Here is a 16,628-nt window from a genome sequence, read left to right as displayed (position 1 = left end):
GAAAGGCGCTGTACAAACGTATTGTTTGTTTTTGTTTTTCTATAAGTTGTTTAACTATGGTGGAGTAAGTTTTCATCAAAATAGTGACCATCACAAATTTTAACACATGGGTAGCTTCCACATTTTGGAGATCCAGAAATTTGCATCAATTTAGTGGTACATTGTACCTAGATGTGGGGGAAGCATTAACCACTCTCCCCCTCCCCAACGGCAAATGCCAAAGTCCAGAAAGCCATGCCCGTAGATTTGATTTCCATGCGTTGTGGCTTTTGACTGCCCATTGAGTGTAGATTACTGGCCTTTTACCCCATTATTCCATTTGTCCTCAAAATGCAAACCTTCTGCTCCCAATAAACCGACTGATATTGACACAGTAATGAGCATGCTACAAACTAGCAAAGCCTTAAAGCTACATCACAGATACAAGTCTAATTTGCCAGCTGACCAAAAAATCTAAGGAGATACTGAAGTATACAAAGGTGTAAATATCTACATATTTAACGGAAATTTAAAGCAACATTTAGAAGAGTAGGTTTACTGTACCAATCAAATATTTTTGAAGTATTTTCTTATACATCAGAAAAAATGTCAGGGCAATTCCATAGAAGGTTTATGCACAAAGCCCTGAAGGTCAGCTGCTTACCTGATTCTGTGGGAGGGGAGGCTGAGACTGTCCATCAGGAGCCTGTCCCTGGTTGTCATTCCCCCCGACAGGAGAGCCACGAGTCGTGGCTGTCATACTCGACACAGGACAGATCTTTGCAATTTTGTCCAGCTATGTGGTTGTCGCAAGAGAAGAATGAATTGCCTCCTCAGTGAAGATGGAAAACCAATTTAGATCTGTACATAAAAGCACCACCTCAAGCTCAGGTTGTCTTGCAGAGACCATTGCACAGCCTGAAAGAATAAAATGAATTGTAACCATATAATTCTAAAAAACATACACATCTTAGCAAATAGGCAGAAAACTTAAGTGTATAATATTCCTAAATATCAATTTGAAAAGCTCATCAAAGTAGTCCAAAGCTGCCTCTCACTGTATGTTTGTACATGACCATGCTTTGATTTTGGAAACTCTTCTTGGGACAGAACCACAACCAAATTGATACCTTTTACTAAGTAATAATAGGTGATGACAGTTTACAAATAAGAGATTACATTCTGTTGTCAACTTGGTTCATTGGAAGCACTTTTGCATTTGGTTCACAAGCCTCATATTCAGACTCAAGTTCACAGCCTAACTAGCATTCCAGCACAGTGCTAAGTGAGTGCATTGTTGAGGCACGGTCTTTCAGATGAGATATTAAACTGAGGTCCAATCTGCTTGTTCAAGTGGATGTTAATGATCCATTGACACTATTTATAAAAAAGAGGGAGTTTTATCTGGTATGCTGACCAATAATCCTCCAGAAGAATTGGTCATTCACTTCATAACTACTTATCGGACCTTGGCCTTCCGACCAGAATTAAGCCAAACTTGAGCATAAGCTGAAATGACTCATCACCTTCACTAGCCACCCCCACCATTACTACCTGCGAAATATCCTGCAACATTTACTAGATTACACTTAGGCAATATATTTGTGCATTGGTGAAGGGGAAACAAGTAAAAGAACACGATTGGCAAAAATTCAAAGAACCGATTGAATGTCTACAAACCAGGACACATAACATTCTTCTCTTGACCAATCTTAGCAAGTCAAGAAACAAAAGGTTATTCCATGCTCAACAAAACAAAATCCACTATGACTGTTAACCTTGGAAAAGGCATCCTCTTCCTGCGTTTTATTTTTCAACATATTAAAAGTCTCAATGGCAAAGAACTATATTTACTCCAGCACGACACGAGATAGTGTTATATTTAAATACATTAAATTGTATTTCTCAGATTGCTAAATTAGCTGTAAAGATTTTTTAAAAAAACTACAACACACCATTTAAGCTAGCTCACATATGCATACCATCAAAAGAGGAAAAAATGCATATCCCCAACTTTCCAATCAAAGAGAATTTCTCTTGTGTCCTAGTCAACAATCCCTCAGATATACAATTAATCAATTCACTTCATGGTTATTTGCAACAACAAATTGTATTTATATCATGCCTTTCAGATTGGGAGGATGTCTCAAGGTGCTGAAATTACATTTGCCTACAAATTCACAGGGACTACACTTCAGAAACCTCAAGCATTTTGAGATATTTATACATTATGCAGCACTTTATCAAATACAAGGAATTCAAGATCCTCATCCTCACCTACAAGGCCATTCATGGCCTTGCTCCCTCCTACCTCTCCGACCTACTAACCTGCCCGTACCCTCCGTTCCTCTGGCTCCGGTCTGCTCCACATCCCCCGCCCTAACATCGATGGCCGGGCCTTCAGCCTCTCAGCCCCAAGGCTCTGGAACTCCATTCCCCAGTGCCTTCACTTTGCCTCCTCCCTTTCCTCCTTCAAGGCCGGTCTCAAGACCTTTCTCTTCAACCGTACCTTCAGCTCCCCTCTCGACTCTCTACCCCCTCCTCGCTCCCTCCCTTCCCTCCCCTCACCCTGATCATTTCCCCCCTGCTCTGGTCCTGATCCAACTGTCCAGCGCCTTGGGACGCCCTTCTGACGTGAAAGGCGCTCTATAAATGAAATCTTGTTGTTGTTATTTCTCCTTAAAATAACGAGACCATCAAGCATTCTATTGGAGCCTCATTCACCCTTCAACATGTTTCAAAGCATACAAAATCCCTACTCGTATGGTCTAATATGCATGCAATACCCCATTGAATGCTTTGGCCACCCCACTTGCATTTGAGATTACCTTAAAGACACCAGTGAATTTTAAGCCATCCTCCCACAGAGAATTAAAAGACTACACACCCAAGTACTTTTAATGGCACCAAAAGTTTTTCCTTAGTTACAGATCAACTTGCGTCCATGTAACAGAATTTATTTGCCTACTTTGCACCATATTTTAACAAACTTTAAAGTCTATGATCTATTCAAATATTCCACCACTACTTACTAACATGTTACATAATACTTGCATTTGATGTAGCGCCTGATCATGTCTTCGAGACATCTCAAACATGTAGCATTCAGACATCTCTAAATGTATAAATGATGCTTACTTTCACATGAAATTATAACTTTGTTTAACCACTTCTGTTCCCATTTTAAGCTACATCTATCTTATAAGAAAAATGGAAGAAATTGTTGCTGAATACATGTAATATGCCACGATTCTCTTCAAAGCCTAAATCCCCATAGAAACAGCAAAATAGAAATAATCCAATTTCATTTGTGCGTCTTAAATAGTTGTAATGCCAATGTTGAATAATGCTGTATTTAGAAGACCATGCAGTGAACATCAAAGTCACTGTTTTTTTTCACAACCAAAAGGATGCACACAATTAATTTTCTGCAGATAAGTTTGCAACACTTAATGTTAAGAATAATGAATCTAATTGTTGCCTACTTTTACATAAATGCAAAAATTGTTGCTTTATTTCATTTCACAAATGTTGCTTTTGAGATTTTTTTTGTTCCGCACACATTTATGAAGGATAATTTCTGGAATGACTGGAAGAAAAATTATCAATCTTTGGGAGAAGTCTGCAATTTTACTCAATTACTGCAAATAATTCTTGCATTTGATAAGAGTGTCTTTCACGTAAAGATAATGTGTCAAAAGCTTCACAGGATTCTTTGCAAAGTACAGTATAGTGATTATTTTGTAGGCAAAATACTCCTGAAATAGTTGTAATTGCTAGAAAGTCGCAACATGCAACTCCCTTTCATGTGATGTTACTGGAAACTTCCTGTTCAAAACATTCTACCTATTTTAGAAAATAAAATTATTTTTGAGTGTAAAATGGCAGTTTTCGAACTCCACCTTATTTAGGCCATGCATTGATATCACTGATGTGGACAAGCCCTGTGCATCTGATATAGCACCTGTTAAAAAGAGAATGAGAACAAATCTGGGGCCACTTGATCCCTGAAAAATACCCTTTACACTACCCCTTGAAGGTAAAGGTTAACCTCTGTCCGGAACCAAAACCCAAATTCCCTGATAACCAAAAATATCCCACCATTCCTGAAAAGTAAACAAATACAATTCAAAATGTTGGTAACAGCCATAACTCTTCAACAACAATAAGATTCCATTTATTGACCGCCTTTCACGTCGGGAGGACGTCCCAAGGCGCTGTACAGTTGGGTCAGGACCCGAGCAAGGGGGAAATGGTCAGGGTGAGGGGAGGGAAGGAAGGGAGCGAGGAGGGGGAAGAGAGTCGAGAGGGGAGCTGAAGGCACGGTCAAAGAGAAAGGTCTTGAGACCGGCCTTGAAGGAGGAAAGGGAGGAGGCGGCGAAGGCACTGGGGGATAGAGTTCCAGAGCCTCGGGGCTGAGAGGCTGAAGGCCCGACCACCGATAGTAGGGCGGTTGGGGCGGGGGATGTGGAGCAGACCGGAGTCAGAGGAACGGAGGGTACGGGCAGGTAGGTAGGGGGATAGTAGGTCGGAGAGGTAGGAGGGAGCAAGGCCGTGAATGGCCTTGTAGGTGAGGGTGAGGATCTTGAATTCGATCCTCTGGGGGATGGGGAGCCAGTGGAGGCGAGCGAGGGTGGGAGTGATGTGGTCCCGAAGCCTGGTGCGGGACAGTACACGAGCTGCAGAGTTCTGAATGACCTGCAGCTTGTGGAGGGAGGTGCTGGGAAGGCCGACAAGGAGAGAATTCCCATAGTCCAGCCTTGAGGTGATAAAGGCGTGGACCAGTTTCAGCAGCGTGATGGGTGAGGTAGTGCCGTAGTCTGGCAGTAGTCAACAGTAGAGTGTCTTTTGGGTGTCTAACATGGTAGGGCTGAAAATTTCATTAAGGGTAATTTTCTCTGCGTTTTTCCAACTGGATTTATATTTGTACATGAAGTATAAGTGAATGAGGAAGAATCTGAACAAAAAATAGTATTTATTAATTCTCATATTTGGAGATAGCATAAATTTGACAGTGGATCTCTCACAATCAAAACTGATTGGAATATGAACCTTCAGTGTTCCATACATCTGTATTTAATAAGCTGTTCAGTTTATGAAGTTAACATTTTATAATCGTGAATATTGTAATTAAATTTAAATGATTTTTTTTTACAAGTTACTATGTTCCACAGAAGCAGCAATGCAACCACAGAACCCAGAAATAAAAATAATCTAAAAGCCTGGAATAACACGAGTTAATCAGCACGAGTAGTGAGGATTACAAAATGGGAAGGTCCTAGATTCTATCTGTCTAGACAGAATGAACACATTTTTGAAGTAGCAGTAGGTATTGCTACAAATCTAAGGAGGACAGGGACACTTGGGTGCAAACCCCTCAAATGTCAGTTAGCCTATTCAGACAGTCGCCCACAATCAAGGCTCATGTTGGACACTTGGCCAAGGTAGCTAGAGTTCCTGGAATCCATGGAAAGATGCAGTAGAAGGAAATGGAAGCCAAATATCATCAGGAGAGAAGGAAAAAGACAATACTGAGATGCTGAAAAGCCACATTGGCACCAAGTTAGAACCTTGAAACTTACAGCATGTACATATCCTTCATGTACAAAACACAAGCACACCCTTACTAAAATTGAAACAAACACCACAGTTCAGTGCAAAGGATCGTATTAATTTCTTTGCTTCAGATCTGAACACATGTCAGCAACTCAGTTTTCATATTTAACAAAATATGCACATTTAAGCATAGTTTAGAAAACAAGCCATGCTGCCCTCTCCTATGCTCCCCTTGATGTCTTCTCTACAGCTGTGCAGAACCATGATTCTGTACTTGGGGTTAGCCCAATGTTCAAGGTGGCAGGTGTAGTGCAGAAGCTTCCCAGGAGGGTTCGTCTGCAATACAATGTAATCTGCAAACAGAAGTGCCAGAAGCCTGTCAGAAAAGCCCTAGAAAAGATACACCATACCACTCCTTTCACTCAATGAATACCAACCTTCTTCATGTCCCCCGCCCTACCACCCATCATCGGCATCTGGGGTTTCAGCCATTTTAACCCCACCCTCCAGAACTACGCCCCAGAGTCTCTCCAACTCACTCCCTTCCAACCTCCCTCCCTCATTCAAGGTACATCTCACAATGTATTCACCTCGCTATTGGTCATCTTTCCCCTCCCCACCCGCAGCTCAGGTGTCCATCATCAATCTTTTTGAGGACATGAAAGGCATTATATTGATGTAAATTGTATTGTAAGGATCAGATGTGGGGTTTGTAACAGTTAAAGATCATACAAGACACCCACTCAGATTACATACCAGCTCAGTTATCTGAAACATAGAACCAGGAAACATAGAGACAAAATTCCCAAGTCTACCGGTTAGAACAACCCAAAAAGTTGATATTTGAACACCTGATAAATTGCTAAAGGTAGGTCATTTGATACATGACTAAAAGGTACTTGGATTAATATCTGTTAAGGAATCAGATTAAGGATTATAGCATTAGCTCTATTAGGTAATCATGAAAACTAGGGAATAAGAAATCCAGTGAAGATGAAAAATCAATTGAGTGGCAGAACAGGTTATGCATGATCTGTGCCAGGAACTACTCAATGAGCTTAAAGTTATTTCCAATTTCTGTATTTCTTATGATCAACATGCAGGTGCAAATAAACATACTGGTAAAGCAATGGTTTAGCTGATTTTGATCTGATCATAGATCAGTAAGCGGGGTATCCTTGGAGCTGAACTGGCTCCAAGGTGATATGCTTGGCAACAGAATGTCGGAATCGAGCCAACTCTCTGTAGCAGTTTCGATAGTCCAGTTCCTGAGCCAGGCGGGTCAACAATATTCTAGCGCACTCCTGATGACAGCACAGCCAACGTGGCTCATTGGCAGGACTTTGAAGCGCAGACCAGTCACTGGGGGCAGGGAATCATCCCACTCACCTCCTGTTAATCCTGCAAGCCAAAGTACTAACGGATAGGGTGGTTCTAGTTGGACACGCAGCAAGAAAGCTTGCAGTGATATCAATGGCCAGCTCTACAGTTTCAGCTGGTTAGACTACAGCAGTACCCCAATGCACAATCCAGGGTCCCCAAATCTTGGATCTTGCCAATCTGCGCCTAATACTTTCCAGAATTAGGTAAACAGGATGTGTCCCTCCAGGGAGAGAGTGCACATTCCATTCCAACAATCTATCTCTGGAATTTCCATGTGTAGGTGGGATGCATGTAATTCTCATTTTGCTTTGGATACTATTAAACATGATGATGGGTTTCCTTGCATGTCAGATACCTGGATGTCCAAAACAAATTGATCTGATCAGACATTCTCCCTAAAAAAACCTCAGCTAAACGCGTTGAATAGAAGCAATATTTTCCAGATGCATGGCATAAATTTATTGAAAATTAAAGCGCTTTGGGACTACTCTGTGTAAGGGGCGCTATATAAATGCAAGTTGTTGTTGAAAATAATCAGTGCTGGAACTGACTGTTGTACAGGACTCAACTTCACAGTTCCCAAGTTGTCAATACTAGGAAACAGAAATCAGGAACATAAAACTGCAGTGACAAGAGCCTGTATGCAAGGATTCTATTCTGCCTTCCAATATTAGTTTATGCTATGTAAAATAATATCCAAGAAAAAAATCAACATATGCAGTATATTTCCCCATTATATGGCATTGAGGAGAAACAAAGTATCATAAAATGTCCATGCCGGAGTCAAGGATATGGTTCACCAGAAAAATAATGTGTTATATGCTTTGTAACACAGTACCCCACAAAATCAAAACATTACTATACTAGGGATCAACAAAATGCTCATCCCCCTAATACATAATATGCAAACATATTCTTCACACCACAATGTCTATTTCAATTAATGACATTAACTACTGAATTATCACAAGTTCATAATATATATTTACCCACCTCTTAGTTCCCTTGTATTTTTTGTTTCAAAATACTGCTTATGGAACCCGAGAACACACTTATACATTTTGTAAACAATTCTACCTGCTGATATTACAAATCAGTGTGCTGCATTACACCAAAAGTATAAATACAGTATTTGTATAGTTAAATGCAGTTAGGGAAGATTGGGGCATCATTTTCTTTCTCATGTGGATAAAGGCTTTAATTTATTTTAGTAGGCTAGGTCTTTTAGCTATATGGCATAATCAGAAAATAAAATACAATAGTCCCAAATGAATTCTAGTTTTTTTTAAAAAACTAGCAATTTGCACATTGCATATTTTCCTTGTACATATCATAGAAGATAACACAGAAGCAGGTAATTTGCCCATCAAATTTATCGAGTGTTTTGCTCCAGGAGCTGCATAATGTAATCCCAATCTCCTGTTTGCTTCTCAAATCAATATTCTTTTTTCAAGCATATGACATCCCCTTTTAAAAGAATCCATAAACGCTGCCTCAATGAGTTTCACTCAAAAGACAGAACCAGAACAAAAGCTAAAAGCCTAGCCGAGGTAAGCAGTCTCATTGCTAACCACAATGAGCGCCCTCCCCACTTTGCGCCACCACTAGCCCCCACAGCCTCCTGCAGCTGACAACATCCAACTAAATCCACCGCCTCTCGTCTCAACGTGTGCATCTTGGCTACCGCGCGCGACCCGAGCTGACCCTCCCTCAAAATGCCCCACCTCCCTGCAACTCCTCCGCTCTATCCTGCTTTCTCTCCGCCTCCCATCTCTGCTTGACCCCCCCACACTGCCTCCCTCTGCTCCAGCCTGGGAATCCTCTGCCGGGCTCATCGTGGCACTTAGCATTGGCCGTCTAGCAGCAGTCACACTGACTGCCCCATTCCCCACTACTGCAGCAAGCCACCCCAGACCAAGGGGGCTAACCTCTCCTCCCTCATCCACATCCCCACCCTCCCTGCCAACCAATCCACTAGCCCCTCCCACCCCACACATCCCCCTGCCAACTGCCCACTCCGCATTAGCCTTCAAAACGTCCGCTCCATCTGCAACAAGACCCTGGCCATCAATTAACTCATCCTCGATGAGAACGTTGACATTATGGCCCTCACGGAAACCTGGATCACCCCAGGTGACACCCTCCCCTTCACTGAGGCCACACCACCCGGCTACACCTACCACTAACCTCACTATCCTCATCCTCACCTACAAGGCCATTCACGGCCTTGCTCCCTCCTACCTCTCCAACCTACTATCCCCCTACCTACCTGCCCGTACCCTCCGTTCCTCCGGCTCCGGTCTGCTCCACGTCCCCCGCCCCAATCGCCCTATCATTGGTGGTCGGGCCTTCAGCCTCTCAGCCCCGAGGCTCGGGAACTCTATCCCCCAGTGCCTTCGCTGCTTCCTCCCTCTCCTCCTTCAAGGCCGGTCTCAAAACCTTTCTCTTTGACTGAGCCTTCAGCTCCCCTCTCAACTCTCTTCCCCCTTCTCGCTCCCTCCCTCCCATCCCTCCCCTCACCCTGACCATTTCCCCCCTCCTCGCTCCCTCCCCTCCCCTCACCCTGACCATTTCCCCCCTGCTCGGGGCATGACCCAACTGTGCAGCGCCTTGGGACGTCCTCCTGACGTGAAAGGCGCTTTATAAATGGAATCTTGTTGTTGTTGTTGTATGCCCCACGCCCCAACTGTTGTGGCAGTGGTGTGGTCCTCATCTCCACGGCCTCACTTGCCCTATCCCCCTACTCCACTGGCTCATTCTCCTCTTTTGAACACCTTACTCTCTGCCATCCCTCCCATCTCCCACTAAAAATTCACCTAATTTACCGCCCCCCCCACCAAAGTCCTCCCCCCACCTTCATCTCTGACATTTCCACCCTTCTAGCTTCCCTCTGCCTCTGCTCCAACCACCTCATCCTAGGTGACTTCAACCTCCACTTCACCCCCTCTTGCTCCACCTCCTCAGACTTCTCCTCTCTCTACCTCTCCCTCCACATCCACTCTGCTACCCACGTTCACGGCCTCTCCCTTTCTGTTCCCCTGGAGTCCTCTGAACTCATCCCCTTCTGGCCTGCCACCCGCACCAACCCATCCTCTACGCTTACTCTCCTCCACAGCACCCTCTCCACCACTCTCGACACCCTTGCCCCCCCACCCCTCCCCCATCTCCCGAACTGCCCCCTATTCCTAATCCTCACCCTGGTTCACCAGCCACCTCCGCTCGCTCAAGGGCCAGCTGCAGGATGCCAAACACACTTGGCTCAAATCCGGCCTAACAGTCCACCGGCACATCTGGCTGGACCTCATCAAGACCTACCACTCTGCTCTCGCCTAAATCGTCCTTCTACTCCAGCTTAATCCTGGAGGCAAAGGGCAACCCCAGGCTCCTGTTCTCCACCACCAACCGGTTCCTCCGCCCTCCCCGCCACACCTCGCAGATTCTTTCCTCTGACTCCCACTTCGAGAAAATGCTGGACTTCCTCGAGTCCAAAATTGAGGGAATCCGCTCAGCTGCCAACTTCCAACCCCTCCCAATCTCCACCCCCCGACCACTACCCATCCCTCCTTCCACAACTTTCAACCTGTCACCCCTTCCTCTATCATCACCACCATATCCTCCATGAAGCCCACCACCTGCTCACTGAATCGCATCCCGACCCCTCTCCTTAAATCCAAGCTCCACCTCCTTGGCCCACTACTTGCCGACATCATCAACCACTCCCTGTATTCTGTCACTGTTCCTACCCCACGCAAAACAGCCACTACCACCCCCACCTTGAAGAAATCTTCCCTTGACCCATCACAGCTATCGGCCCATCTCCAAACCTCCCTTTTCAGTCCAAGATCCTTAAGAGAGCCGTTGCCTCCCAGCTTCTTCTCTCTTTCCTCTCACTCCCTCCATGAGCCCCTCCAATCGGGATTTCGTGCTGCCCACAGCACAGAAGCTACTCTGGTCAAGTTCACAAACTACATCCTGACCATGTGTGACCAGGCCTCCCTCTGCCTCCTCGCCGCTTCTGACATTGTGGACCGTTTAATCCTCCTCCACCACCACCTCTCCTCCCACCTCAACCTCCAAGGTTCTATCCTTGACTGGCTCAGGTCCTACCTTTCATACTGCCTCCACTTCGTCTCAGCAAACGGCTTCTCCTCCAGCCCCCGCACCGTCTCGTGCGGTGTTCCTCATGGCTCTGTCATCAGTCCCCTCCTCTTCACCCTCTACATGCTCCTCCTTGGTGACATCATCTGCAGACATGGGGTAAATTTCCACATGTATGCGGATGACACCCAATTCTATCTCTCTGCCTCCACCCTCAACTCCAGGCAGGACTACTGGCGTCCTGACCGACTGCCTGTCCGACATCAAGTTCTGGACGAGGGACAACTTTCTCCAACTCAACGTCAACAAGACCGAGACTCTCCTGATTGGCTCGCACCAGCGCCTCTGCACCTCGGGAGCTGGCAGCATCAGCCTCCACAGCTGTACACTCACCCTTACTAAGCCAGTCAGGAACCTGGGTGTCTTGTTTAACCCTGAACTTTCCTTTCTCCCCCACATCCATGCCATGACAAGAACTGCCTACCACTACCTCCGCAACATTGCCAAATTCCACCACTGCCTCACCCCTCAGGCTGCCGAAACCCTCACCCACGCATTTGTCACATCAAGGCTCGATTATGGAATCTCCCTCATCGGCCTTTCCAACTCTTCCCCTCACAAGCTGCAGATCATCCAAATTCGCATGCACCAGGTTCTGTGACCCCATCACGCCCACCCTCACCCGACTTCACTGGCTTCCCATCCCTCAGAGGATCGAATTCAAGATCCTCGTCCTCACTTCTCTAACCTGCTGACTCCCTACCAACCTGCCTGCTCCCTCCATTCAGCGGGCTCCGGCCGCTCCATGTCTCCCGCCTGACCATCGGTGGCCGAGCTTTCAGCCCTTCTGCCCCCAAACTCTGGAACTCCATCCCACAGTCCCTTTGCCTCGCTTCCTCCCTTGGCTCCTCCCGACGTGAAAGGCCCTCTATAAATGTAATTTTGTTGTTGTTTGTGGCAAAGAATATGACATAACGCAAACAAGGCTAGCTGATTCATGAATCAACAATGCCCTGTCTGGCTCAGGTACCAGATGAACATGACCACCACTGAGGAATACCAAATAATTCTTGCAATGGCACAACATAGGCTTTAAACACCAGCCTAACTATACTTATACAAGTACGATTAGCAAAAAGGAGCTACTTTAGTGCAACTGATCCACTGAACGACTAAGCACGCAGTTAGAAATGTGATCAATATCACTGCCTCCTGCACATGCAGGTTATTTTGCTGTGAATCAATTTTATCTTGCTGCTATGCTGCGTTCACCTGCAACTTAGTCGAACTTTATAGTATATCCTGCGAAGCACTTTGAAACATCTTCCCAATATGAAAGATGCTATATCGAATTTATAGAATATTATTATTGTGCTTCGACCTCATGCCTGTTCTAAAAAGTATATTTTAAAAAGGTAATTGGCTTGAGTTTCATCCTTTGTCACTCAAAGTCTGAAACAAATATATTCCAGGACACTAAAATGTACTTTCATAAACGCTACACAAGCAATGCCATTTTTCTCTAAACAAACAAACATAAAAACAAATAAAGTCTTAATACAACAGACAAAGGTTAGAGAAAGGTTTTTTTTGTATAAAAGGCAATGTCAATCCTGAGAAAAGAACACCATTTTCACTTATGTGCCCAGTCAGATTCAAATATGACTGGATGAACAATTGGCATTTATATGACGCCTCTCACGCAGGGTAGCACCCCAGAGCACTTGACAGTGGCGGAGCACAACGCCGAGCCAGGGGATGCAGGGGTGACCGTTGGCATGATCAAATAGGGAGGTCTTCAAGCATGATCTGAAGATGGGGAAGGATAGTGGAAGAGAGTTGCAGAGTTTTGGGTTGTAATGGCTGAAAGCACGTCCACCAATGGTGGAACGGAGGACAGGAAGGACATGCAGAAGGTCGGAGCCAGTCGAGCGGAGGCAGCGGGTTGTCCATTAGGGGTTAAGCAGGTCGGTGAGGTAGGGAGATGCCAGGGCACAAAGGAATTTTAAAATGATCTGTTTGGCGATAGGGAGCCAGGGCTACCTGGCTAGAACTGGTGTGATGAGGGTACGGAGTTTAGTACGGGTGAGTATGCGGACGGCGGAGTTTGGGATCAGCTAGGATTCTGTGCATGGTGGAGCTGGGTAGACCGGCAAAGACGGCATTTGCAAAGTCGAGCCAGGAGGTGACAGATGCACGGACGAGTGTTTCGGCTGAGTCTGGGGTAAGGTATGGTCGGAGGCAGGTAATGTGGTGGAGGAAGGCGGTCCTGCTCAGGGACCGGATGTGGGAAAGGAAGAACAGCTGTAGGTGGAACCTGATGCCTAAATCTGAGGGATAGGCTGGGGAGGTTGAGGAGGTCAGAGCCGCAGGATAGATCATTATAACACACGCCAGGCCCAAAGTAAAGCTCCTTCTTAACTTGCTGTACAATATGCCTGAACTGCAACATAACACCAACTTGCATTTATATAGTGCCCTTCACCCGGGGTGCCGTCCTGGAGCACTTGACAGTGGAGGAGTCTGACCCCGAGCCGGGGGAGAGGGATGGGGGAAGGTGACTGTAAACATGATCAAAAAGGAAGGTATTTAGGCAGGATTTGAAAGTGAGGAGGGAGTGGGCAATGCGGAGGGATTGAGAGAGATTTCTAGAGGCACAGCTTTCAGCCACTAACCAACATAAGATAAACACCCACCTCAGTCTGACTTTGCTCAGATTCCCATCAGCCCATCCTCAATCTGTGCATAAAATTGTCAATTATGCTTCGCAGACTGAAACCACACCTACCCAATCCTGACTGAGTTTGCAAAAACTAAATCTCACATGGGAGAATCAGTCCAGGGTAGTGGATATAAGGTCAGATCCAAGAAATTTAAGTGTACAGTATTGTAGGCCATTGCATCAAGCTCCTTTTAAAATTACAATGATGAAGAATCTAAACAATAAACCCTTTTAACTTTAACAGTTCATAATTTGTTTCTAAATTAATGAGCTTGTTTTTATTTAATGCTAAATATGAAGGATGGACTAAGTTCTAGGTACAAATCCTGCTTTGTTTTAAAATGAGAAGTACAAACACAATCAATGTACCAGAGCATAAAATTGATAATTCCAGGATTAATATACAATCTGTTTCTGGTACAAATTCCCTACTTATTCATGTTATAATTGCTCAGTGCATCCAAAACAATCATGTTTTCTTTCAGGAAACTTCTAAATTGCTTTGAAATGTTCAACAGTTGTACCTCGAGTAACTAAGTGACAAATTCCAGATTAATTTGTTTAAATTACAAAATATATCCTATTCCATGCATAAATTCATTAACTAGATATTTATTTAATGATATTCAACCACATTTGGCAATATTGGCAATCCAGTAATTTACACTAAACAGCTACTCCTCATAGAATATTGTGGATTTCAATCCCAGAACACATAAACAGTTGTTGTATGAAACACATGTTGTCAAGTTTTCTGCCTGGCAAACAGCAACATTTGACAGTGTAGCATTCCACCTCAGGTGGTGAAAACTTACAAAACTGTCACCCACCCATCAACTTGTTAAAACGAGCATTGACGTTATGACGAAGCTCACAGCACAGATCATCTTGATTATGGAGGATGTTTGGTAGCAAATGCCTCCTGTATTAATTGAAGAATTCAAATATATTTTAAAATAACCATATGTTGCCCCACAGCGTCTAGAATGTTCTAAATAAGACTTGTTTTGATATTGTGTATCCCAATTTAAGTAAAAAGCATCATCTTACTTGACAAAATAGTGGAATATCATGACAGGATGATGGTGGCAATGCTCTCACCGTTTCATGCTGAGCTGCCCACCATGAAGCTTGCAGGTAGGTTCCTTGCATCAATCATTCATCTTGTGAGGTCTCACTTTGGATGTCAAATGACCAACAAGTGACAATCCTCCAGGGGGTAGGGAAGCTAATTGGATCTCCTTGGAGCTGAACTGGCTGTAAGGTGGCATGCTTGGCAATGAAATGTCAGAATCGAGCCAGCCCTCTGGGGGTCTTGGTAGTCCAGTTCCTGAGCCAGGTGGGTCCACAGTATTCCAGCGCACTGCTGATGACAGCACAGCCAGGCTGGCTCATCGGCAGGACATGGAAGGGAAGACCAGTCATTGGGGAAAGGGATTCTTCGCACCCAGCTCCCACTAACCCTGCAAGCCAAAGAACTAACAGGTAGGGTGATCCGAGCTGGACAAGCATCGGGAAAGCTTTCCAGGTAGTACTCTCAATGGCACGTTATGCAATTTTAGCTGGTTAGACTCCAGCAGTATCCCACACTCTAGGTCCCCAAGCCTTGACTCTTGCCAACCTGCGCCTAATACTTTCCAGAAATAGGTAAGCAGGATGCTTCCCTCCAAAGAGTGTACATTCTATTCCAATAAATATTTTTTGAATTTTCATGTGTAGATGGGATACATTGAACTCTGTTTGGTTTGGATGCACTTAAGTATGGTGATAGGTTAGCTACCCCAAAAATGTTTTTGTGGTGATTTTCCTTTCAAAAGGCAAATGAATACAGTGCAAACTATGAAAAGAGCAATCTTTGTTTTGTTACCTGGGAGTTGAGCAAAGCAACAAAATAATTTTCCATCTTCTGCAAAATAAATGTTATTACATTCATTTACAACTACAAAAAGATGCTCAAACTTCTACTGGAGCTTACTTTGAGTATTTATGTAAAAATAAGTTTTCTCTAGTTAAAATATCAACATTTCTGAAAAGAGGTAGCCATCTTGTTTCATAGATTGATACAAAATTAAAGGAACATTGTTACTGGGAAGTTTAGCTTTATGTGACATTTTAACGAAACACAATCATTGGTACTCCTGGAATGCTTGCTGCACAGTTGTTGAAATAACTTTAAAAAAAAGGATCATAAATTTCAACAAATGTAAATCTAATTTGTGTGTAACCTGAGGTTATTCCAGACTGACAGCACAAGTCAGATGACCCTTTGTTGCTGGCAGCAATACGACTGCTGCAATATAAAAAAATAAAGAGAGGCCTTTGTATTTAAATTCTATTAGCTTTTTAAAAATATATATTCTGTTCTGAAATATAATCCAGTATTTGGCAGTCACCTAAGCAATTACAGATATACCACAACAATCGATAAAAGTACAATTGTGTTGTAAGTAGTTCACCATCATTGGTTAGTAACCCACCCATTTTTCAGTTAAAATAGATCCATGAACCTAACGACACACGACAGATACATATTACATTGGTCACAATAAGAACCTACATAAACTACATCAATTCCACTACTATACAACATTAAAATGTTTGATGCAACAGTAAATGACTTTACATTTATCTATTATGACATGGACTAAAATTCTAACCCAATACGTTTCATTAGATATTTAGCATTTAAAGTAGACACAATCTAATTGTTAACGCCATCCGTTACAAAATAAGACACTATTTTGAAAGATAATTCTAGACGAGGCCTATTTTTCAGGCGTAGTCCAGGCCTACATTTCCCCCAAACGAAAAAAAATCACTCCACCTCAGAAATGGCGTTCAACAGTCCAAGCGAGGAACGGGGGAGGGGGATCGTTTCCGCCTCGTTCGC

At 44.0% G+C, this 16,628-nt stretch overlaps 1 protein-coding gene across 1 annotated transcript in view; it reads right to left on the bottom strand.

Annotated features, from left to right (window-relative positions):
- usp9 (ubiquitin specific peptidase 9) overlaps positions 1-16,628 on the bottom strand; it is a 91,283-nt gene that overhangs the window by 74,173 nt on the left and 482 nt on the right. Inside the window, exon 2 of the mRNA XM_042334406.1 lies at positions 644-897. Within this exon, the coding sequence (XP_042190340.1) occupies positions 644-739 (96 nt within the window). The 5' untranslated portion in view covers positions 740-897. The remainder of the gene's footprint in view (positions 1-643; positions 898-16,628) is intronic.

Source organism: Callorhinchus milii, unplaced genomic scaffold (genome assembly GCF_018977255.1).
Source record: "Callorhinchus milii isolate IMCB2004 unplaced genomic scaffold, IMCB_Cmil_1.0 Scaffold4, whole genome shotgun sequence".
Taxonomy (NCBI): domain Eukaryota; kingdom Metazoa; phylum Chordata; class Chondrichthyes; order Chimaeriformes; family Callorhinchidae; genus Callorhinchus; species Callorhinchus milii.
The sequence above is the reverse complement of the archived record's forward strand: the minus strand, read 5'-3'. Positions and strand labels throughout refer to the sequence as shown.